This window comes from Urocitellus parryii, chromosome X (assembly GCF_045843805.1).
Source record: "Urocitellus parryii isolate mUroPar1 chromosome X, mUroPar1.hap1, whole genome shotgun sequence".
Classification (NCBI taxonomy): Eukaryota; Metazoa; Chordata; class Mammalia; order Rodentia; family Sciuridae; genus Urocitellus; species Urocitellus parryii.
This window is the reverse complement of record NC_135547.1, coordinates 18,931,108-18,957,777: the sequence shown is the minus strand read 5'-3', so window position 1 is coordinate 18,957,777 and position 26,670 is coordinate 18,931,108. Positions and strand designations below refer to the sequence as shown.

The 26,670-nt window shown below is 38.3% G+C and overlaps 1 protein-coding gene across 1 annotated transcript in view; it reads right to left on the bottom strand.

The window, feature by feature from the left end:
* Window positions 1–1,184: 1,184 nt before the first annotated feature.
* The window catches only part of Gpc4 (glypican 4), a 111,928-nt gene continuing 86,442 nt past the window's right edge, over window positions 1,185–26,670 (bottom strand). The window contains exons 3-9 of the mRNA XM_026405603.1: window positions 21,519–21,910; window positions 10,601–10,766; window positions 5,561–5,691; window positions 5,321–5,467; window positions 4,311–4,447; window positions 3,331–3,506; window positions 1,185–3,231 (exon numbers count right to left, since the gene is read on the bottom strand). Coding sequence (XP_026261388.1) covers window positions 3,032–3,231; window positions 3,331–3,506; window positions 4,311–4,447; window positions 5,321–5,467; window positions 5,561–5,691; window positions 10,601–10,766; window positions 21,519–21,910 — 1,349 coding nt within the window. The 3' untranslated portion in view covers window positions 1,185–3,031. The remainder of the gene's footprint in view (window positions 3,232–3,330; window positions 3,507–4,310; window positions 4,448–5,320; window positions 5,468–5,560; window positions 5,692–10,600; window positions 10,767–21,518; window positions 21,911–26,670) is intronic.

Sequence of the window (26,670 nt, the reverse complement as noted above, 5' to 3'; positions counted from 1 at the left end):
GTTGTATTTTCATATTTGCTTAATAGTGAGATTACACACATACACACACAAAACCACCTCTAGCTGATACTGCTGTTATTATTACTCTTTAATAGTTATATAAGTAGACATTCTGCTAACACAAAAGAGGGAGTACAATTTTGAGTAGCAGCGTTATACACCTATTTTAATTTTGCTTCTGTGATCACAAATGACAATTTTTACTCATGTAAACTGTTGTTAGGTTTCTAACACTCTAAAGTTTAAAAGTGCCAATCAAATACTTGCAGTTCTTTTTCTTTTATTAAAAAATAATAGGTGTTAGGGCTAGGGCTATAGCTCAGTGGTTGAGCATTCGCCTAGCGTGCACAGGCTCTGGGTTCCATCCCCAGTACCACAAAAAAGGTGTTAATTACTATTTTTAAAATAAAACATAAATCTAAGAGTCATAAAATGCTTTTTCTGAAGGTACAGAGTGGGTGAAGTGTTTGAAAGAAAAATAATTTATAAATTACTTTGTAAAACACAACCCATTCGCATGCTATTAACTTTGGAAGTTAGGTCCTCTCCTAACAAGGCTTTTATTCTACCTCATACTTCAAACTCTTAAGGCTTTAAAACATTCAACTTGCCTTTATTCTTTTTTTTTTTTTTTTGGGGGGGGTGAGGGTATGCCTGCCAGCTGGTTAGAAGCCAAGAGTTATCCAGTCAAACCTGAATGGAAAAATCTATGATTTGTTTATTTCATAGTTCAAGTTCAAAAGCAAGAGACAATTTAAATAATAAAAGGATAACAGGGGAAAATGCACAGAAAGAAAACAAATCAGTAAGAGTCCAAAAGAACCTTCAAGAATATTTAATTCGGAAAATGTTATTGGTTTAGAGAACTTGACTGAAAGAAAACAGCTGGACAGAGTTCAAGGTTTTAAATTAAAAACAATCTAACAAGGTCTATGGGGATAACTCTTTGAGCCATATTTTGGAGACCAGATTCATTTCTACCAAGTAAAAGTAATAGCAGTCTAAGCTAAAAAGGAAATTCCTCACAACTGAGGTAGTTACTAAGTATCAGCACATTTTCCAAGTTCTCTCAAGGCAGCTTAGCTATTTACAATCTATTTTTCCTCATACATAAATGGAGTGCCTTTTCAATTTTATGTCCTCTGTGATTTGTTAAAAAAAAAAAAAACACTTATACACACCAGCCAGAATATGCCTATTTTATTAACATCATGCTTTAATAAATAACTGGCTACTTCTAATAAAATTAAGCCTCTGTTTACAACAGCCCCCAATATTTTATTGACCATTCTGCAGAATTTGGTGTAAAAAGTTGAATGAAATGTAGACCCTGAGCTATCAAGTAATTATGTTTCAATATAAAAATAGAGAATTACTCTTACAACTGAAGATTGAACAATAACACAAACGACTTCTCTGTGGGTTTTCGGTTCTGTAGAATCACCTGGGATCTTAATGGCTGTGTAGAGCAGGAAGAGACTTGCAGAATTTCAGTCTTTCTGAAAGGGCACCCCTTTTAAAGTGATTTGTTACATTCTCATAGTTTTATGAGCTGTCATTTGGTAAAAACACAAGGAAAGGGGTCCTAAGGGGGCAAGGCAGTTGTCAGTCTTTGGCCTGGGACGACAGATATGGCCTTTGCCAGTTCACCCACATGGCTAAGAGTCACACCTAAGATATGGTCTTCTTAGCTCTACCTACTCCCATCCCTCCCCGCCTCCCCCAAAAAACATGAAAAAAATCTGGACACCCCCCTTGAGGGGGCTCCTCGGCTGGTATGGTGAGCAAATAGCTGCAAACCATGGCAAGTCCTTGCTTTACTGATCAGAGGGGGCTGGGCAAGAAAAAAGGCTCAAATCAGACACCCTTACTTAAAAAATGGAATCCAAAAATAAATGCAAACACACATGCACAGACAAAAATCTTTGCTCGAGTGTTGACAGGTATTCCCTGAGCCCAGGCTGTACCCCAATTCTAGCTAGCTCCCAGAAAACTTCCTTATATAGCTGGGTTTGAAACTTGGATCATTCTGACAAGGGGGCACCAAATGAGAATGTGGGTCACTTACTGCTGCCCCTGGGATAAAAAATTAAAGAAGGTCAGTGTGGACATGAAAACTTATACAGGGTGGTTTGCTAACTTGCCTGATTGAAAGAAAAATAGACTTCCCCACAAACCCAAGTGTGAACATGTGATAACTGTGACTCCATGAATGCCTTTTATCTTTCAAGGGAGACTACAGCAAGAATCTTTTTTACTCTATGCATAAGATTCATGAAACAGAGTGACATGTGGTCTTAACTTAGGCAAATCAACTCAACCAAAATGGATAGTCTGCAGTCTCTTCCAATCACCAGCTATAAATGAAGTATAACCTTCTTGTACAGATGCTTGAATACAATCTGACAAGTGGCCCAGACACCCACTTGTGCCTTCACATTCTGTCCTAACTTAATAATAACAAAAATCCCCAAATCACCTCTGCTTCTCTCCAGATAAGGCAGCTAAAATAACAGGGATAAATGGAAATTTTACTGCTTGTTGGGCTTTTTCTTTTAATAAGATAACATGATAAATAAAACCTGCTTCTGTACAGCTATTTAATATTTCAGAAATACGTACATGTTACATGCCAAGAAATGACCCTGGTTTTCTTGTAAGAAACAAGGTGAGATTGCAATTGGAAAAAAAACCCACAAACAAAATGAGGAAAAAAACCAAACAAACAAACAATAGAGCGATAAATCAGAAATGCACAACTAACTACAGTTCTGTACCTACACTGTTAGCCACGTTTAACATGATTTTGGAGGAGCAGGGACCAGCTTAACGTACAAGTCCCTTCTGCCCCCAAAACTGAATGAGAAAACAAAGTCAGCATTTTTTTAAACCAGTGGCCACATAGTAAAAACTGTACATTGTTGTCCATTCATTTATAAAGCAAAGTCACTAGGATGGTATAAAAGTGATAATTGGTGCCTTTTAACTTTCTGATGAGGAACACTTTTTTTTTTTTTTGAGAGTTGGAGAATTATCTCCACTCTCTCTGCATAAGCAGGAACAAGACACAGAAGATGAGGAGGTAGGGCTGTGGCCCTGCACGGGCACCAGCACTGTCGGCTTTATCACTGCCACTCTTCCCAGCATGGTCAGTGGCATTGTACTCAAACTCCGAAGGGCACTGCTGATATTCACATCCACTTCCGCTTCCTTCTCCACTATTTTCATCACCTGTGTATAAAAAAGTAAATAAATAAGAGATTTCATTCCACTTATTCTCATCACAAGGCATGTGAGAACAACTCATGTTTTCAAACTGCAAAGGCTTACTGATATCAAAGAAGTCCACATCATTCCCATTGTAAGCATTCTTCATTTTACTAGTCATAACCCGAAGAGCCATAATTTGACGAAGAATCAGGGTGTCTTGTTTGCTGGTGTTAACCTGAACCTCGGGGTTATTGCCCTGGTTGGCTAATCCATTTCCTGTCACTGCAAACAGGTACCTGAAATGAGAAATGACCCCATTAAGATGATCAGTAAAGCAAAAGATAAGAGATCGGCCAAGATTTCTGCCAGATACAAGTATCTACACAGAGTACGATTAAGTGGAAGTTCTTCATAATGAACTTTAATTTTTCCTTATCTTGTATCTTCTTTTTCTAATTTGACCATGGCCTTTTTCAAAGTTGTCTTCTTCGTGGAGGTTGGTGGGTCAGAGTAAAGTGCCTTCAGAATGGGTACTTATCTAAGTTACAGAGTGTGGGGGTGTGTGGTGGAGTGGGGAAAAGGGCACACAGGCCATCGCAAAGAAAGAGGAGGAGATCTTTTGAGAATTGGAACTTTATGAGACCAGGCCATTGAGGATTGCATGTTTTTTTGTTTTGTTTTGTTTTGTTTTTAAATAACAAGACTAATTGGAACAGCCTAAAGCTAGAATATAACCACTGTCAAACTTTTGACCCAGTAGTCTTTGTAAGTAGCTGATCACCTTTCCAACACTTCTACTGCAAAGCCCATTTGTTTTTTTAAAATATTTTATTTTTTAGTTGTAGTTGGACACAATACCTTTTTTTTTTAAATGAGGTACAGAGGATCAAACCCAGGGTCTTGCATGTGCTAGACGAACGCTCTACTACTGAGCCACATCCCCAGCCCCTGCAAAGCCCATTTCTAAGAACATCTAGAAACCTTCCATGTTATTGCTTCCTACTGTGAACTGCTTCCTGATGCCTCCACTATAAACTGGGAGACCCTTTTCTGAAGATCACCCAGCCTACTAGGAAGAGGAGTACTCAATGGTGGCTCACCTGCTTTTGCCTTTCCCATTCCAGCAGTCATCTTCATTTCCGTTTCCTGCAGCCATCCTCTCATCATTGCAAACATTGCTAGGGAGGGAGGACCAGAACTTTTTGGCCTGCTTCAGTTTCTCCTTGACATCAGTAACCTAATTAGGAACATTTAAAAAAGACTTCTGTAAAACCACACAAATCTCCCTACGGATGTGCCTTCTGATTTTCCTAACTATCTCCAGAGTGCTATGCACTTCAATTTCAACTGTAGTCAGAAGAAAAATATGCAGATCAAATTTGTAGCCTGAAGTACAGAATCACACAAAGGAATGAATATTTGAAATGTAAACTCTGAAAGAGTTGCCTACAGCCACTGCCCACTCTACCTCCTAACTACAGGCCCACCATGCCCTGTGCCCTGTAGATACAATGATAATACACAATCTCTTCACCCACGGATTGTACAGTCATGATCAAGCTTACGTATTATCCACTCTGGGAAACTTGCCGTTAATGCTCTTCCTCTCCACCCACTAATATCTCCCCAGGCTCTCCACCGTGTGTTCCCTCCTTCAACTATGTTAACACTTTCTTATATTTTTATAGCACATTGCTGTGTATAAAGCAATCTGCCTATATTCTACTATTCCTTTCCTATCATAGCATTTACCATATATCACCTTATGTTAGAAAGCCTGGTCCATCTGCCTCTTCCCCTTTGTTGGGGTTTCTTGAGAAAAGGACTTATTCCTCTGAGCCTCCCTGTGTGTAGCCTAGTGATAGGCACATAGTAGACGCTCAGTAAATAAATACAGCCAAACTGAAGGGAAGTTTTGAGATGAGACTTACTGCATCCTATTTTATTGACTATATAGGAACTTTCTGAGCTAGAAAATGCCATCTTCATACAATTTTCTTGAAAACTTATACCTGAAAAAACCGTTTGTAAGCCTTCCAACTAAAAATACATTGAGCAAATGTTTTCAGTTCTTTGTCATTAAACATGTCCGTCCCTGCAAAGCACTCACCAGTCGGTCCAAACTAGTGCCAGCTGCTGTGGTTGGGCGTTCCTCAGGATGATATGGTCTGAAGCGAGCACTGAAGGCACTTTCAGAGATGGAACGAGAAATTCGTCCAGCTGGGAGTGGCTTGGGGGGTCCACATCCCTGGAAAACCTGCATTGGAATAAGCGTGGTCATATTAGGGAAGTCATATGGCGAGTACAGGGGGACTTCCAGCTCTCCTCCTCAGTATCCTGCCTTCATTACCTTCTGAGACACCTGCACACTATTCTCCTGCATGTTCATTATAGCATCAGAAATCTTCACGTCAATGGGATCCATGACCGACTCAATGTTGAAAGGACCCTCCAGCCTCTCTGCAACCATTAGCATGGCATCTAATAAGAGATTTGGGGAACAGCACAGGATAAAAAGTAAATCATTAGTTCAGCCTTAGGTGATACATCTGATAATTTTCTTGCCTTTGTTTCTTGCACGGGGTTGGTGGGAGAAGGCACTCATCATAATAAATTCTTGCTTTTCTATCTATTTCCATTACACCAAACTGTATTGAGTCATCAAGTACCAGTAGCTCCTTAAAGTGTGAAATGGACAGATGAATGCTTTGTTCTATAGCAAGGTAACCCAATCAGGAACCTTCCTTTATATTGATTATTTATTCCTTCATGTGTCAACAGCTATCACTATAAGGCTCTAAGCTAGCACCCAGCTGACAAACCTAAGGCTTGAGGGAGAATAACATGCCAGTTCTCCCAGAAACTTTCCTAGGATCTTTTCATTTCAGGTTCCATTTACAAATATTGAAAATACAAATCAGTTAAAATCGTGGCATACCAATTATTTGCTTTTATTTTTTTTTTAATAAAAACTTTCAGATCCTCAAGTGCATAGTCGAAAAATACAAATGAAAGTGTTCTAGGCATTTTAGTAAGTTTCCAAATAATGAAACTTCAAATAAAGCAATTTTGGTGTTAAGATAAACTTCCCATTTGAAATATAAAAGCCTCAATTTATTTTAAAGTAAAATATGTACCTCTTTTTTATTCAAGTGAAAAGACCATGTAAGAGAGTACATAAAGATTGTGTGCTCATAATGTATACCTCCAATTACCTGCAAGTCACTTTTAGGCTTTGGAGGAGCCTAGCATGTTCTGGTAAATATTCAAATCCCTTAAACAAATTATACTGTACTTGTTTCCTTACCATTCAGGATTGCTGGGATTAGGAGGGTTAGTATTATTGCCTGATACCTGTTTGTGAAAAATTAGAAGAACGTGGAAATGAAACCCCCAAAAGAGAAAAAGGACATTTTATTAATGACAAGCAGTGAACTTTTACTACATTTTCCTCATTGACACTCTAGTGCTTAATGCATGGCAAGAAAAACAGTGTAGACCCCCATGATCCCCTGTCTTCAGGTAGTCCAAGGTCAACTAATAGAATGAAGGGCTACTTTCTAGAAGATTGTGTTTCCTTCTCAACTGCAGCCCCCAGCTGAGCTTCTACTTGAGCTTTCTAATGGAAAGGAGTTTAAGCTCAGCACATGGATGAAACCGAATTTGGTCATCAACCTTTTACCCTCCACCTAGATCAAATGCTACACAGCATTTTAAAGTGTGAGTTCATTTCTCTGAACTACAATTCTGATGTCAGAAACAACAAATAGATTTCCATGAAATGCATTTTTAAAAAAGTAATAACAAATGAAGTTTCAGATGGCATTGTGGGAAGCGCCAATAAAGTGACGCATCTAACCTTGAAGTAAAGGCTGACAGCATGAATATACCATTGTGCTAGAAGAGAGAAAAATGCTTTTGATGTATGAGCAAAAGGAGACTTTTGTAAACAAGTGGAGCACAACTTAAATGTGTTCATCATTGTCAAACATCAGGGCTGCCACGTACAGAAGGCACATTCTTTCGTAAGCCAAGAAGAAATCGCTGGCTCCAAATAAAAATATTATGAATAGACAGATAATAAACATCCAAAATGCAGAGGTTTAAATAAGAAAAAACAGTGCATTTGGTAACTACTTGTTCCCCTAGTGGCAAGAAAAGGCCAGATCACTAATGTGTTTGTGAAAGACTGAAAGGAAACATAAACCCCAATTCTTCTGGCTGTTTGGTGTCTTTGTAAACTCTGAGCCTGCCGGCCATACACAAGGGCCTGGGAATGGAAAGTGAAGCTGGGCCTTTGTCGGGGCCGGTGCCATGGCGTTGTGTGTTGCGCAGCTGAAGAATGCGACTGAGGATGCATTCTGCCTGCACCCCACAGCCTGGGAGCCAAAGCTGCTGCTAACCCCTGCGGGAAGTCACGATTGGCTATCAATCGGCTCTTCCGTAACAGCAACCAGCCCTTATAAGAAGCCCCAAGAGAAATTCAAAGATGGTTAGCTTGATGTTTTGGTTTTCTTCTGGTTGATATAAACCACAGGTCTCTTATTTGTGGGATCTCTGACTGGCTCCTGCCTCCTGCCAGGAACTGGCTGGTGTCCCTGCCAGCAACCCCAATACTAAATACCCACTGGCAGCAACATGTGACATTAATAGGGTTGGCTCTGAGTCAAATGAATGTAACACAGCTTCAGCACCTGATGGAGAACAAGTTGCACCTAAGAATAATTTGTGATTCTCTAGAAATGATTTTTTGGGGGTGAGTCTTATGAGTGAGGGGGCAGGAATTTGGTTTATTTTTCAAACTGAAGGTTTCAGGTGAGTTCCAAGGTATTTCAACTATTTGGATCAATCCTGATAAAGATGGACAAGATGTTCACGTTTACTAAAGGGTCACCATTCATGGCAATATGCAGATGCAATTGGGAGGACAGAGCGGGCATGGCAGCAAGAAGGCAGCCTTGGAAAATCCTCCCTTAGTCTTTTAATGGGTCTAGTCCAACTGCAGAGTTGCAGTGCTCAGGATACTGGCATTGAGTTGCTGCCACCACCCCCACTCTCTGCCGTGCAACAAAGCATCCCCTTCTCACTAGGGAAAGCAATTCCTTTTGCATTGTGCTGCCAATAATCAGAAACCCACATCTTCAGCCTCCCGACCTGACTGGAGGAACAAAAGACAGTTTCCCGACTTAACTCCAAGATCTGATTTAAAGAAGGGGAAAAAAAAAAAAGCCCTTGACCATTCATTAACTGCAGTCATTTAAAGGGGAAAGAAAACTTCCTTGCAGAGAGGGGAGAAGACGACGACAAGGAAAAAAGAGAATTTACAGCAGAGGCATGTAAATTGGGACTGAATTCTACAACCCAGAGCAGATTAATTAAACCCTTGTGAAAAATTCATGAAAAAGCACTAGAGATTAACAATGGCTATTACTCCTGGACTTTTATATCAGCTTATTAGAAATAAAGACTAGTGTACTCACTAAAAATGAAGTTTAGATACAATTACATACCTCATTCCTCCAAAAGGTATCACTGAAAATGACTGGGGAAAAAAATCAATTCAGAAATCCCATCATTTTCCACTTGGGTTTAATTGTACTTCTTCAAGATAACACATGTGATTTTTAAAATACACTACAAGAACAACATCAGCAACTAAGGCCTTCTTGTTTAAGAGTAACTGGCTGAAAACATTAATTACAAAGCCAGAGTATGGTTCTGATTTGATATGGATTTGTGAACTCTTGGAAAAATACACAGAAGAATTTGTATTTTAATACAAGGACATGAGGATTTTTGTGACGACTGTGGCTGGACATGTCAGAATAACGGAACATGTCAGAATGAGGGAAATTCCCTTCTGTTCTCCATACCAGATGTATATGTAGGAAATTAGCAAAGCTGGGTTGTTATTGACATACAGCAGTTTGTACTGTATGGTGAATTCTATTCTTTGGCCCAGAAAAACAGTTGATTATAGAGAATGTGGAAAGGCTTACCATCTTTCTCTATAAACCCAACTTAGCAAAAGTGAACTGAAAACCTGACATTTCGGTGTGGGGATAAGGGTGGGATGGGTGGTGTTGGTGGGGGGCATCAACTTTACATCTGGAAATGCCATGAGCTATTATTTTCATGAAAAATATTTGGAAGCAACAATTTCTCCTGTAGCTTCAAGATGTGCCATTTGTTCCTGTGTGTATTTGCTGGTCTTATGCTTTCCCTTTCATGGGATTCTGCTTTTCTGTGTGTAGAAGATTTTTTTTTTCAGGTCCTCCAGCTTTGAGCTATTTAGGCTACAATTGTGCTGAAGTGCTTAATATTCACATCTTTTTTTCTTCCTGTGTCAGTGTTCTCAAGAATCTGTTGGAGCCAATTTATTGATGTACTTTCAAACAGAGTTAATATGGTAATTAGCTCTCACGCAGACTAAAAAGCATTCCCCAACCACAACCCTCCCCACCAAAAAAAAAAAAAAAAAAAAAGGCAGTAAACTGCGCACATGTTCCCATGAGGACAAATAACTGAAAAATAGGTGCCTATAAGACATTCAAATTCTGCAATTATACAAATGTGACTTGGGAGTGGAAAAATAAGTTTGTTTTTGTGAGGTGTTAGTATGTGTGAAAGGTCCCACTAACATGCAGCATTAGGAGTTTCAGCACTGTCACTGATGTTTTAGGGCTAATATGCAATAAGTAGGTATCAAGGTAGTTGATGTATGGCTATTTAAATTATGCTTATTTTGTCTTTCCCACAAAATCATAATTAGCCATCTCAGAAACTGACCATGGTTGGGTGTGGTCTGGGTTCTAATAATGGTTTCCCAAGTGGAAGGCCTATGAAGGAGCACTCATTCCTTAAATTGTCAGGCAAAGGTGCTTCCATGCTCACTAGAGCAGTCTACTATTGCTAAATTAGCTATAGAAACAAAACCCTTACATTTTCATAATTATATTTCTCTTGATCCAAAGAACAAACGGGTATTGGGAAAAGTGTAGGAGACCTGGTTGCAGTGTGACAGACCATTTGAAAAGACACTTTCATAGCTCTGAGAGGGCTGTACGCCAGCATTTACACGGATATACAACCTATGGATATATAAACCTATGATATACAACTAAAACTGACCTTTAGGCAGAAAATATCAAAAAAGCACTTTCTCATTATTAAAAATTGGTAGTCACTATATTGAATGCAATGAGATATGCCATCATTAGCTCAAGGGAACTTTTATTTGAAGAATGGTCAGCATGGTCAGTGCTCTGGCAAACCCTTAAATAGCTAATACTAAAATGAACAGAAATTTCACAGCTGGCAATTACAACATTCTTTGTGGCTAGAAGTGGAGCCATTTCCAACAACACAAATACGCTAATCGCTTGCTCACCTATGAAATTGTTCCACTCGATATCAAGATCCCCTTGGTTAGCCAAACAGCCTCTCATGATGTTTGAGCAGTAGTTGTAACATGGCTTCACAGTCACGAGACCCTGGCAATGGGAGCAGTAGATCATCTTCAACAGGGCATGGGTACACTGGGCTGTGGGGTTTACCTAAGGTACAAAAAGAAAATTAGTAGAGGAGGGGTTAAAATAGTCAAAGAAATTGCGAATCTACTAAAGTGACATTGAAAGCTTGGCCATGAATTTCATTTATGGATAAGTTAAAACTGATCACAATTAGCAGGCCTGGCCTGCCTCCAATGAAATAAATGAAATTGAGGTCAGATAAATGGAATATCTGTGTTGAAAAGAGGAAGATGGAGGTGGGAATGAACATCACAGGACCTTCAACAACCAAGCTGCATGTTATCTCCCACTCTATAAATGACCATTCCTCCCCTAATCTCCACCTTCCTGTTTCCCAATCTCTCATACACACACACTCTCCATACTCATTTTCAATAGCTCAATTACTTCAAAGTTCTTTTATAAATAACCTTCCAGAATCAACTATGAGACACAGTCATGGAGGTGACCTGCTATGGCCACTACAATTAGTGGTCTTCACCAGATTGAAACACAGGCACATGTTCTTTATAAACACATTGACTCTAAGACCACCTTTTAAACCTTAACCCCTGAAACAAGATGGATTGAGAAGGGTACAATGTGTGTACCGTTTTATGCCAAAAGCTGCACAGAAGACGAGTAGTGTATTCTACGAGGCAGAATATGAATAACTTTAAACTTGAGAGCATGTGAAGGCCTTCCAGGGTTGGGAGCAGTAGAGCACAAGGTGCTCAGGGAACAGCTGACAGATGAGGAGAGGCTTCTGTTAAATTTTGAAAAAGGGATTGGATTTAGGTGGAGAAGAAGTAAAGGGAGATCTTTCAGGTAGAGACAATGAAATAAACAAAAGCCATTAGAGAGTATACCGGTCAAATCATGAAATTTCAGAACAGAGTTGAGAAATCTGGGGAAATTATGTTGAATGCATAGTATATGTGGCCTGAATTTAGAGGGGCCTGAACACCAGGCAGAAACTAAGACACAGTATGGCACCACACAGGGCTACTCAAAGTTTGTGAGGGAGGGAAGCATCCTGGATGAAAACAGTACTGAAGTCAGACTAGCCTAGCCACTCTCTGCAGAGAAAAGGGACTTGGTTCCAACTTTCTTGTTGTATAAGGTGAAATTGTCTTGGGCATATAAGATTTCATTTAATTCTGCCCCTTGTGTCCATCAATGCTTAGAAAGGATCATGGCTAGGTATCCCTGTTTGGCAGCTGACTGAAAGTTCCTGTCTTATCCTTTCTGTCCCTCTCTCCTCTTTTGGAGTGTCTATCAAAGGTTATTGCATTCTTCCCTATCCATATCAACCAGTTCTACAAACAGACTTTCAGAAGCAGATACTGCTTCAGGAAACAGATGCTGGGATGCAGGGTAGCTGGCAATGTACTTCACCTGCTCTGCTGTGTTACTGTGAATACTTCTTATCAACAGTGCCCTTAGGAACAGGAACAGGGGATTAGTACTGTCAGGAGAAAAACTTAACATTGTCAGGTTCCTATGTGGTATATACACATGCGCGTGCGCACACACACACACACACACACACACACACACCCTCATCCCAAACAGAACTCTAGCCTAAAAGACGGAAAAACAAAACAACAAGATGGTAATTGTATACACCAAAGTCAACATTCCCTATAAAGAATTAGAACTTTTCCACAGTTTTAATCAGTCCCAAATGTTCTCCTAGGAATTAAATTAGTCCTTTTAACTATGTATTAATGTACAGTAAAATCTTGGCTAACCAATACCCTTGAGGAATGGCCCTCTGGATAACCAGATTTTCTGGATAGCTAAAAGTTTATGCTTTAAAGTCACAGATTGTTAGGACTTTGATATTTATCCACCTCTCATTTTACAGATGAGCAAATAGGCCTCAAGAAGGGAGGTAGCCAGAGAATCATGGGATCGTAGGACGGGGCCTTAAAGATCACTGTAAGCTGTGCTCACATTTAAGAGATAAGAAAACTGAAGCCAAAGACTTGCTGACAGTCACCCTGCTACATTTGATTCCAGTACTGCATCTTATCAAACTTTTGTGACAAAAAGATTTCCCAGATGTATCACATTTCCCTGCCTTCTTAAACAGAAGATAGGAAACTCTATTCTTAGGCATTGGTTATTTTCCTATTTTAGCTGTGTTCCACATTGGTGAATCTGTTAAATGGCTGAATCTTAAGAGAGGTGAAGAGTTATATAGATGACTATGAAAAATCACACAATAGCACTTGGCATTGTTGACTGTTATGCTTAAGAGCAGACAATGCCCTGATAAGAAGAAATGTAAAAATCTAAGTGCCAACAAATAGTTACAGAGCACTACTCTGTGCCAACGATCATTCTGCAAGGTATTTGTGTTAGGTAGCAAGGCAAGTAAGAATTTCTGCATTGAGATATGAAACCTGTTTTACAAAACACAAAGTAGCATGGGCATTTGGGAAATGAGCAAAAATTTTAAATTCAAGTTAGTCATATTTGAGAAACATTTTGTTTTCAAACAAGCCCTTTTCCCATTCCTCTTCTTTTTTGGCATGGGGAGTCAGAGGTATGCAACTGTAGAGAATAACACAGTGTATTCATAGTTTAGTTACAAGTTAAATCATATGTGCAGTAGATATTGCACTATCCCCCACTAAAACAGGCTAATGAAGGCTTAAGTTTGAAAATCAGAGACCAAATGAAATGATACAGTAGAATTTTCTTAAAGGAAGATTATGAACCTAGGTGTGGTGGAATTTTTCTATTTCATTCATTGAGCGGCAGGTAATGGTGATAAAACCAGGGGCACTTAGCCATTGAGCTACATCCCCGGTCCTTTTTATTTTTTATTTAGAGAAAGGGCTTCACTAAGTTGCTGAGACTCATGATCCTCCTGCCTCAGCCTCCTGAGCCACTGGGATTACACACAAATGCTATTCCACCCGGCTCCATTTCATTCTTTGGTTTTGTACTGACTCATGCTTTGCTCATAATTTGTTGTGCAACTACTAAAAATGATTACAAGGAACTTGGCTATAAAATGCTATGGGAACACCAAATAATATCATAACTGAAAAGAGAGATGAAGTTATAAGAAAACTCAGATGAGAAAGGACATATAAAATACCAATGTTAGAGAAAATTGATCTTGTGTCTCACAATCACAAATCAGACCACCATGCATGAAGGGAATTCAGAACCTGAGAATTAAATCCCATGTGTGGAATGAAGTCTAAATATATAGGGAATGCCCTTCTCCCTAGCACTGGGAAATGGATCCAGGGGTGCTTAACTACTAAGCCACATTCCCAGACCTTTTTATTTTTTTAATTTGGAGACAGGGTCTCGCTAAGTTGCTAAGGCCTCAAACTTGCCATCCTCACCATGCCTCAGCCTCCTGGCCCAAGAGAAGAGTTATAAATTTTTACTTTTTATTGGTGTATTCTAATTATGCCTAACAGTAGAATTCACTGTGACATATTCATACATGCACATAATTTTCTCCATTTCATTAAAGATAAGGATTTTAAAACAGTCAAGAAGTCAGGTGCAGTGGTGTATGCCTGTAATCCCAGTGACCTCAGGAGGCTGAAGAAGAAGGATCTCAAATTCAAAGCCAGTCTCAGCAACTTAGTGAGGCCCTATCTAAAAAAAAAAAAAAAGGACTGGGGATATGGCTCAGTGGTGGAGGAACCCTCAGTTCAATTCCCAGTACAAATCAAACCAAAAAAAAAGTCACAAGACCAAAAGAAAGAAGAGTCCTGCAAGGCCCCTCAGAAGAAGGGGTCAATAATGACAGCATTCCAGGACTTGGGGCCCCACCCTCACCAACCTGACCATGCTCAGGATGGTCGATGTAGAATGCCAAGGATTAGTTCTACCTTCTGACTGTGTGACTCCCCAGTGAGTAAACCAAATGGCTGCCTCTCTTTTGGAATCTTCAAGGGCTTTTTTGTAAGAAGCAATTTGGTTATAAAAGAACCAAAGATGTGCCAACTACCATAGGGAAGAAAGAGCCAAACAATGGTATATGGTACTGTAATTTAAAATACTTTGGAATTTCTGGCAAATATCCATGGTTCCTTGATCTAGTGGTGGCTCTTGCTATCACACGTTGATACACTACACATTGCTGGGTATTCCTATATAAGTTCCCAGTGGTCTCTCTACACTCCCAGGGACAAATCTTTCACCCGTAAGCAAATTCAACAGTAGACCAAGTCATACTTTGTTCTAGGGCTTTATTCATTTTGAATAGAAATTCAAGTTCATTCAAATTCTATTCCCTGGTAACTATCAAAATCAATTTCTTCCTTTGAGTCCCTCAAAACTTATTAACTGAAGTAGATTTACTTTGGAAGACCAAAGGCCAAGTAGTAGATGATGCCACACAGGGGGATTAGCAAAAATGGTAACTATACTCCAAGGCATTCCTTTAATCCAAAATTCGGCATTTATTCTGGATAGCATGGCCTGCCACTTAAAACATGCACTTTGGTTGTTACTTTGGGGCATGGCTCTTGACTAAGATTTGATATGCTTTTCTTTTATTTAGAAGGGCCTATTGAGTCCACATGTCAGTGACATTCAGGTTCATTAAGGCTGGGGGTTATGACTGCCTTTTACAAAAGCCATGTTTTTTGGATGTATCTTAGAGATTTCATAGTTATTTCTCAAAAATCATATAAAGAAAGAACCAGAAAAGGAAAACTTTATACTCCTCCACTGCTCACTTTCAACAAAAAAAATGGCCTAATGCTCTCAGAGAGAAAATGCTTATTTAGCTTTCATAGTTTTGTGGCTATGAGGCTCTTGATGCCAAGGTGCAAGAGAAAAATATTGTTTTTCTGACAGTTACTATTGATAGCTTTTATTGGATTTTACTGATTTATGGGATACCATTATAGAGTACTTAGTATGTGTCAGGTTCTGTTATTAGGACTGCAAATTATTAATATATCTAAGTCTCCAAATAATAACATGAGGCATTTATCCTCTCATTTTACAATGAATTAGAGGGAGGCTTAAAGAAATTAAAGGACTCACACAAGGTCTTCCAGTAAATGGCAGAGCCAAGATTTAAACCAAGGAATTTGTTTTCAGAACATGTGTACCTTCGTGAGGTGTGTCTAGTTTTATTTGTTTGGTTTTTTATTTCTGCAGTGCTGGGGACTAAAATGAGGATCTCACATGTGCCAGGCAAGAGCTCTACTACTGAGTTACACACCCTCAGCCACCTTGATGTGTATCTAAATGGCTTCTTTTGAGTTGTAGACTGTAGGAAGCTTGAGGGTAACAACTGGGTCTGGTCCCTCTCCACAGCTCCCAGACCTAGTATAGTATTTCCACCTCTTAGCTATGAAGCTGGATGCCTCCTAGTGATAATTTGTAGCTTTCAAAGTTTACTGACCAAATGAATCAGTTTTTGTTAGAGGGCAATTTAGGACATACCTGTTCTACGTGGAGCAATACTAACATTTGAATGAGAGGACACATTGTGTAATAAAATAATAATGACTTAACTAAGTACCAGACCTATATCTTTAGAGCTGCTCGATGTGTTATAGAGTAAGGAAGAATATACAATTATGGTGCATTACTCACTAGCCCCTGCTCATAAAGAATTCAAAGGCTCAAGAAAACACTGCAGGACTTGAAGAGAAAAAGAGTTCTCTTGGAAAACAATTCATATTTTACCAAAGTTCTAAAGTTTTGAATGAACTGCAGCTAACTATAGCAGAGATTATCAATTCCTACTAAAAACCAGGGCCTGATATACATAAGAAAAAAAGGTCTCAGATTATTTATGTAAAAAATGAGAAATATATTTACCTTTGGAGGCAGGTATGATAGAAAGAGAATGTCATTTGGACTGAATTTGAGTTATTGACCCATAATGACAATATGCTGATACTCAATTCCAAGTGTTATAAATCCCTTTGAGTTTGATCAAGGGCTTTCTAAATGTTAAGGTAATTCTAGGAGGTGACTTAGAATCTCAGATTTTTAAAATATTTATTTATTTATTTCTATGTGGTCTTGAGGATTGAACCCAGTGACTCATACCTGTGAGGCAGGGGCTCTACCACTAAGCTATAGCCCCAGCCCCAGAATCTCACATTTTTGGAGTGAGTCTATGTTCCATGGTAAAAGTCAGTGGAAGAATTCTCATTTTCTGTTAAAATAATCACTGTGGGCTAGGGATACAGCTCAGTGGTAGAGTGCTTGGCTATCATGCATGAAGCCCTGTGTTCCATTCCCAGTATCTCAAAACATAACACAACAAATTACACCTCCTTTTTGCCTTCCCAATGATATGCATTTAACATGACATCTGCATGCCATATCTGCTATAAAAAACCTTTGCAGAAAAGTTTCCTTCTCTGCAAAGACTTTTAACATACATTGAGCTTTTTAACCAAATAACCTGCATTTTCCAAACTCCACATTAAAAACTACTGCAAGCAGCATGCAAAAAGAAAAATGCTGGAGCAGAACTGTTCACACAGCCTGGATTTCATTTCAGTAATTCAGAACGAGCCTTAAGCCACATTACACAGTGATGGCAGTCAACATGCTGCACTCAAGTTAGAAACACATTTCCTTTTAGTTTATTCCAGTTCCTAACATACATTTGTTGCAGTAATCTTATTTTTTGCACAGCCAATAGTACCAAACAAACAGAAAAGGTCTAGATTTTATCTGTTGCCTGGTAACATAAGTGCTCAATAAAAATAACAGGAAATATTTCCCAAAATTATGGTAAGAGAAAGAGATAGGGAATCCACACTTGTTGTGGGATGTGATGAGTTTATTCAGCAATTTCCTAGCTAGTTTTGAATTCAATGCACAGAAAGGAGGATGAGAAGTTCCTATTTATATGATAATAGAATGTTGAGAATGTAACAAAATATATGGAACAAACTAGGATTCATTCAGGAACATTTGTGGGCACGTTGTAGATGGAATTGAAGCTGCATTAATATTTGAAAGTGTGTCTAATTTTTGTCTGAAATGACTAGATGCAGTTATGAACTGTGTGTTGAAATATCATCATATTGCCCCCCTTGAAGAGGGCTCTATTTTTGTTTTGAGCATGTGCAATCTCAATTTATTCAGCTCTGGCACCTCCTGCACACCTACCATTCCTAACCCCACTGTAGTCTGAATCTTACCTAGTCTTTAAGACCATAAGCAAAAAGTAATATCAAGGGTTGAATATATGTCTGCACTTAGTATCTTAAACCCAGTGCCTCACACTTGCAAGGCAGGCACTCCACCACTGAGCTATAGCCCCATCCCCAGAATCTCACATTTTTGGAGTGAGTCTACATTCCAAAAATTGTGGCTCAGTGGTAGAGTGCTTGTGTAGCATGTGTGAGACACTGGGTTTGAATCTCAGCACCACATATAAATAAATAAAGCCCACTGACAACTAAAAAAAATTTAATTTTTTTTTATATTGATTGCCTTTTAAGTTTATATATAATGATTTTGAGAAATGGCAAAGTATTTTTTTTAAGTATTCTTGTAGGTGCCAGGGCATTGCGAATAATGATGGGAGAGTGATGCACTGTTTTCAAGGCAGGACAGTCATTTAGACATCTCAATGGTAAGACACATGATTTCTAATTATAGCCCCTGTAGTTTGGGGTGGGGTGTAGACATAGTCCCATTATGTCAGTGTTAATTGAAACCATGAGAATGCAACTCTCTTTGGCGTAGGAGCTATTAATTTTCATGGTGCATGTAACCACTTGTGCATTTCCAAAAGACCACAACAGACTTCGCCCTTTCAGGCAAAACTGCTGCTACAAGCAGGTATATAAGAAATGTATCATGAACCATGGCAAATAAAGATGGAATAAGTAATACAAAGACGTGCAGCACTAGGGTATTCTTGAACCATCTGCTACTAATTAAGAGGACTTTTCTGAAGTTTGAGTAGAAAGCTCAATGGAGTGCGTTGAAATCACTGGATGTTTGGGCCCAGAAAATTGAAGCAAGGCACATTTACTTCAGCGAAGCAGTGCCTTTATCTTGAAGTAACTTAAACTTGATTGTGCTAATGGCCTTTCAAAGATTTGGCTGTGAACAAATCATTGCTCAACTTAAAACTGCAACCATTTTGTTGCAGAAGTAAACTGTAAAAGTAGGGCATCCACTCATAAAGAGAAAGTAGGAACATCTCTGAGTTAAGATGTAATCAGTAGCCCCAAGACTAGGATGCTTGTCATATTTGATTTTAAGGAAGTGGGAAAGGTGGGTCTCTTCAATTAGGAAACACATTTCCTACTCTAAAATGTCTTTTTTAAGCTCAAGGCAATTAATTTTATTGGGCACCAAAAGAAGGTATGTTTATTTCTTGGGTTGTTCTAGTTCCACATGGAAATTGCTGGCAGGCAGGTGTTAGAAGGGGTGACCCTGTATCTGAAAAAAATTGCTTCAGGGCCCAAACTGGTAGAAGATTTTAATTATAAATTAGTCACATGGATTTTTTCAACATTTTCAATTTCAAATAGGTTTTGAAAGCCAGGTCATTCATTGTCTTCCTCATGTCACTGTACCTTAAATTCTATTTAACTGGTAGTCATATTTCAACAGTTCATGTAATATTTTCTCAAGTGTGCAAGTATGCTTGGCATGCTTTTACAAACATTCCACAGATGGTATATTTGGATACAATTCTTGATTATGTACCTTTAGAAACTGACATGATGCCTATGTATCTTCTTATTGTGAATTTAGATAACATAAACCAACCTGGTTGAAGGGTTTGATTTCAAGTCAATCCTCAAGTCTAGAAGCAGCTCAATGGTGAAGCCAAAACAGTATTTTTCTATAAAGTTTCTGATTACAAATACAATACTTAAAGTAGCTGTAAAACATTATTTCCAACCTTACTGCCTTTTCAGCTTAGGGTAAACACAAGGAACTGTTGAAAAAATGTCAAATGTAAATAATTGATCTGGATTAATCATGCACTGTTTTAGGGGCTCCGACATAAGTGTCTCCAAAATTAATAATGTTTGTTGGGGTTGGCAGAAATTGAGGAACCAAATTATTCCTTTAATTATAACAATCATCCCCTCACCCCAACCACAGCCTCATATACCCCCACAGATACTTGGAATGTACAATAAAAATATCATAAGGAAGAATAATGAACAAAAACAGTGCAAAAAATTATTTTCTGATAGTTGATGGGCTGAAGATGATATAGAAAAAAACAATAATGTAATGCAATCAATCAACTAATCCTTATTATTATCCAATTCTAATGTGAAAAATCCTATAAGCAACTGTTTTTCATAACACATTATCCTTTAGAATCATTTTCTTCATTCTGCTAAATAAAATCTTCCTCTTTAACTGGGATGACTGTACGTCCCGGGCAGTCCTCATTGCTTATTAATAGTGACACCTGTTGCCTATATATAGTTATTAGTAATAAGCACCTCCTGGTTTAGACAATACATGTCCAAGTTTGGACAATATATTATATGGTCACATTAACTATAGATGAACTCTCTGATAGGGAGTCAGGTGACTATTTCAGTGTTTGTAGTCCTGTCCAGTGTTTCTGTTGACCAGTCCTTAAAACAACCAAATGGCCTAATTGGAGGCTGCTATTCTGTGTGTATAGGCTCTTTAGCAATGACCTACACTTTGGCTTTTCCTTTGAGGGCCTAAAGGTAACACTAACATCAGTCTTGCAAACATAACTTTGCCCCAGTATATCTGTTTCTTCCCTGGTATTGGGGTCATGGAAGGGGAGTGGTGGAATGGCTTTGCAAAAATTTTTCAGGGGATGGGAGTATAGCTCAGTAGTAGAGTGCTTGCCTAGCATATGCAAGATCTTGGGATCCATTGCCAGCACCACACACAAAACAGCAGCAATAATAACAACAACAACAAGCTTCATTGAGGAAGGAATGGGGAAATAGCAATAGAACCTTTTCCCCTTTCAAATCTTGCTCAAAACCCTATTGCATAAAAGCAAAAAAAGCAAAGCTTCTCTGGTGAAACTAGGGAGATAAAGGCACAAATGCACAGTCTCACCCACTAAAAAACAGCAGATCCCTTTATCTTTGTGGAAGCCTAGAAGCACCTTCCAAGCTGGCCCCAAGGACCATAATCTGAAAAAAAAAAAACACTGATCTAGTCCAATTTGCTTAATGTACAATTGAGGAATCAGGTTCATTTCATCATCCTGCTTACACACTACAATTTTATTTCCTTTAATGGTAATCCTATAAATAATTGTCATGGTCAAGAGCAATGGGACCCACATTAATTATCATGGAAAGCTCTGTCTTCTAAAAGGCTCTGAGTATAACTTATAATAAGGGAGCATGGGCTCATGGGTTGGTTATAAATTACTTTCTAGACTATAACTAGTAGGCTCCAACATAGTCACTCAAAACAACCAAATGTGGAACCTGTGTGTATAAGTTTCTTTTTCAAGATGGGGAGTGGAATAATAAGAACTGAAGAGTATGGAGGTTATTAAGCTCATTTTTGAAGTTAAGATTCCAGAGCAAACACATATCCTACTTCTAAGAATGGTTGCTAAGGAAACTACAGAAAAGAATAATGATATATGAAGATGTTCATCATGGTTTTGTTTAGCAACTCTAAAAAGCACAAGTATGAGAACAAAGTGTGAGAGAAGAGGAGGCAAGAGATAAAGAGAGAAGACTTTTTGAGCCAATGGAATTCTAGTGATTCATTTCTGTACCTTTCCCAAACTTGCTTTTAAAATGAAACAAAACAAAAACACACACATAGAATGCAAACAGCACTTACCACGGAGACTTTGCCCACTACATCTCTTGCAACTGCTAAGCCTTGAGCAAAAGTACGGGCTGCCACAAATGCACGAGTAACTTGTAGCTTCAATTTCCGAGGGACATCTCCAAAGGGCTTGAGCTGCTCAGTATACTTGCTCACACATTCCAGATACTCATCTGTGAAGTGATACTGGGAGTTCACCAGGCGGAACATCCGTTCAAGGAGGCGAGCCCAGAAGTCATTAAGCATTTCTTCCAGGTTCACATTTCCTACTACATAGTAGTGCTTCAACTCCTTGAAGAGCTCTTTAAATACTTCTGAATTTTGCATGTATAAGCGGCCATATGTCTTCACAAACATATCATTCAGGGATTTCTCTGCATTTTCAAGTAGTTCTTTGAAGAATTCTAAAAACAAAACAAAAAATGAGAGAAAGGAAGAAGGGGTTTTTTTTAGTAATTAAATAACGAAATGTTTTGTAGATAAATTTGAAAACTGAAAAGTGTCAGAAATTAAATTGGAAAACATGTTTGTATACAGAGTGAATGCTTTCTGGGGAATTTATCAATTCCAATCACTTGTCAGTGAAAAAAAAAACCTATGTCACAAAGTCACTTACACATGTGTCTACCTTTAAGAGATGGAAAATATGAAATTTAATTAAAATATGAAATTTTAAAGCAACAACTACTCAAGAGTCAGTATAATATACACACATTCTCTTTCTGAATGAAAAACTGAACAAACAAATGTCTAAAATATCAGGTTTTGAGGAACTTTCAACAGCATGAATCTAACCCCTAATTGTAACCTAAGAGCTGGATAGGCATTCTCAAAAGTTGTTTTACTTGGGTGTGAGGTTTTTCATTTCTCCTCCTTACATATCTATGTAGTAAGAAATTCTTGAGGCTAAGAAACATTATGAAATAGCCCTAGAAGCAAGCACAGAAGGGTTCTGAAAGTAAGTTCTTGGGTCCTCTGTGATATTAATATAAATTAATCTTGGGCTCCTAAAAGATTCATACAGTGTCCTTTGTATGTGAAAGAAAAAAAGAAAGAGATATAGACAATAAGAATATAAATGCAAGGCTGGAGTTGTAGCTCAGCAGTAGAACACTTGCCTAGCACATGAGAGGCAATGGGCTTTATCCTCAGCACCACATAAAAAATATAAATACAAAATGGACTTTAAGCATACCTTTTATAAGAGGACATGGAAAAATAACTGAAAAAATACAAACGGGAATATCTAGTTATTTCAGATTTATATTTTGGCCACCACACAGCCATGGACAAAGTGTTAAAGATTTTAATCTCTCAAGTACAAATGATGAATTGGTTTTCTCCTCTTGGAGCTTTTCTCAGGAAGTTCAATGAAAAAGAGGAGCTAACAGAGTATCTGTAACATTAATCATTCTTAAAGAATCTCTTGTCTGGTATAAAAATAAATACCTCATGATATCAAGTTTATAAGCAGGAAATATAATAAATACCAGAGCAAAATATAAGGACCACATCAAATAAGAAAGTGTCTCTAAGTGAACATGGAGCAGAAAGAAAATATGCCACATACTTCAAAGCAAGAACATTGGCAAGCTTATCAAAATACAATAGAGCTACAAAACCATTCTCTTCTCACACTGGGTGGACAAACCAGAGACTGACAACTAACTCCAAATACATTTTTACAAAACCTGAACTGAGTAACCTAAAGCCTTTTGGAAAAAGATAGAAGTGTGTGTGACTAACCCTTTCATGCCAAGAGATTCTCTACCATCACTTCATGTTTCCTTGAGACTTAGGGATAAAGTCCATAGTTCTTTCTAGTGCTAGATTTTCAAATTTTGAATATGCTTGTTTGTTTGGTTTTGGGGGAGCTCTCTCCTCCTTTCATCTAGTTTTTCTTTCTACTATTGCTGGTCTTTTATTTCCTAGGCTTGGATTCTCTCTGCAGAGTAAACAAACAGGCAGGTCAACCCATCCCCATTGGCATTTTTACCAAAGCTCTCTCCCTTCAAGTGAGAGGGCAGAAAATGAAAAAGAAAAAAAGAGCTAGAGGAACTACATGAGTCAGGGTTCTCCTAAGGAAAATAACCAATAGGAAAAAAAATAATATATATATATATATAAATTAGATTGGCTCACACAATCACAGAGGCTAAGAAGCCCCATGATGGCCACATATGGGCTGGCGAGCCTCAGAATCTGATAACTGCTAAGTCCAGAGAGGGGTCAATGATACTGCCCCAGTCCTGGGACAAAGGCCTGAAAGTCCCCTGGAGTGTCGCTGGTGCATGTCTGAATTCAAAGCTAAAGAACCTAGAGTCTGATGCCACAGCAGCACAAGAAGGGTCAAGTGTAAGCAGTACCAAGTGCTGGCTTCCCTGCTTCTTCCATGTTTTTTGTTTCATCTGGGCCCAGACTATTTGTTGGTGCTGCTGGCATTCAGAACATGGCTTCCTCCACTCAGATCACTGACCCAAATACCAATCTTCTCTGGAAACACTTTCACAGACACACCCCAATGTGTGCTTTATCAATTCTCTAGGCATCCCTCAATTCACTTGACAACCAAAACTAACCATTGCAGGAACCATGTAAGTAATCAACTATCCTTTTATTCTCTCCAAAATCCTGCAGAGTTTTCAAAGCATGAGCCAGGGACCAGCACTGCATCAGAATCAGCTAGATACTTGTTAAAAATACAGGTTCTTGGTCCCACCCCAGTCTTACTGCATCAGAAACCCTGGGGTTGGATCTACCCTTGTGTGATTCTTCTGTAGCCTGAGGTTGGAGAACAACTGTTCTACCTGAAAACTTCTCCCATTTCATTTCTCACTAGCAATCACCAGCTGCTCAGCAACTACTGTGTTGACTGTAGAACATTTGGGACAAGCAGTACTGTTTTAATCAAGGGGAAAAGTCTTTCAAATAAATCGCACCTAAAAAAATTGCTACAGCCTTAGATGTTATTTTTATGGTGTCTTGGGGACAAATTTTCTTATATGGGACCCTCTTAACTAAGTATTAATGTGAATGATTAAATGCATGCAGCACTTTTCTACGATTCAAAGTTGGGCAGTCTGTGGATGAGAAGGAACCTTAAATGTCATCTGATCTATGTCTCATACTGTGCTTGAATCACCAGCTTCCATGCTAAGTGTTGTTTGCCAATCAGGAAACTAACGGAGCATGTGGGTTGTGTTGTGACACATCCAGTGTGTTGCATATATAGCACTCACATATTGGAAAAATAAAGCCTGGTCATTGAGAACAATATGCAAGCCTTGTGTTAACGCCACACTATTAATGCTGCATGACCTAAAAGAGCGAGTTCCAACAGCAATCACAGGTTTTTCCCTGTATTACATTTTCATTATATTGCTCATAAAATTGGTACACATCAGAAAAACTGGGTGTTAAGAATTTTTTGGCTTCTCCCTTCAAATTCATTTAATGAATCTTTCTTAATACTTTCTTACATTTTTAATGAATGGCACCTACAGTCATGGCTTTTTTTTTAATTGAGGGAGAAACATACAGAATGGCACATCTAGCTTAGTTTTAATTTAAAACTTCTAAAAATGTCAAAGTTCATCCCCTTTAGGTTTCAAAATGCTGCAGGCCAAACAAGCATGAAGACACTGAACGTTCTATGGAAAAAGTAAAACATTCTTACAGTTCCTTGTACAGGTCAGGAGTTTAGCAGTTGATATAGCTACATAAAATATAGCTACTCACAGTATAAGAGAAATGATCCCATGTAGAGGAGACTGATTTGAAGCTAATATGAACACCACCATGGAGTTTACACTTGTTCTCACAACTCACAGTCTATCTGGGAAAATCTTAAGAGTGTGTGAATTTAAGTTAGTTTGTACTTTAAAAAGCAGCTTGGTGCTATCTGCATACTAAATCCTAATTCATTTCATCATTCTGAAATTTTATTTCCTTTCCTTCACATTTTAAAAGAGTCTTTAATGTGGACATATAAGTTACAAATATAAAAACCATTTGAATGGACATATGGTTAATAAATGCTTGAGAAATTCTATAAAACTGATATAACAAACTAAAACCTCACAATTTAATCTCTCTAAATGGCTATGCAATTTGACAAGTATGTACTGAGTGGATATTATGGGCTCAAATCAAAGCATACAGTTTAACCATGCATCTCAACCTTCCTTCTGCCCAATCAGACTACAATGAAAGTTTCTAGAAAGACAAATTTCCCCCATCCAATTCACCTTTCCTATACCACCACTTTCCACATATGGTTTATGAGTGCACCAGAGATTTTAAAAACATCTATAAAATTCTTAATCCTTGGGCTAGGGATATAGCTCAGCTGGTAGAATACTTTTCTTACATGTGCAAGGCACTAGGTTCAATTCCCAGCATCCCCCAAAATTTTTTTTCTTAATCCTTTATTTCATGTAGGAAGTTCTTAAATATTCATCTCTTTTGCCTATGAGAGTCAACAGAACAAAAATGATGGGATCCAAAAGTCTCAAACTCATTTTTCCTTAGACTTATTTTCACTAGCACTGTTAAATGGGACTTTTTGGCCTATACTTTCTGTCTGAAAGGATACCTCACATGGATGGCACACATAATTTAAATTATAAAATCCATACTGATTAGGTACAATGTCAGTGAGAGTTTAATAATTTCTTATTAAAGAAAAAAAATATATCTTTCCTTTCAATTAAATTAGCAGTTCCCATATGTTCTTGCATAATACTTTCATATCCTTGCTCCCTCACCCCTTTTCTTTCCATAATATTTCCTTCTACAGTGAAGAATGGACCATGAATTAGATGTTCAGGTCCTGGTACACAGCCATCAATAGCCACTTCCTCAACCGCAGTGTTGCTCATCTCCATTCCCATCCTGCATTACATTCTAACTGCTAAATAAAAGCTGCCTAGTCCAAGACACCTAGCAATCTTCCTTCATAATCATTATGCCTGAAACCAATTATAATGTATATGGTGGATAAGAGAACCAGCCAAGAATAGTGTAAACCAGAGTAACACACATTTCAGAAGCCAAGCTAATTGGAAGTTAGATCTCCCTTGCAGCTGTTGAGTGTATTCATGAAAAAAAAAATGCTGCTCAAAGAGTCTGATTTAAGTGAAAGTAAGTCAAGAAGGAGGTGTTT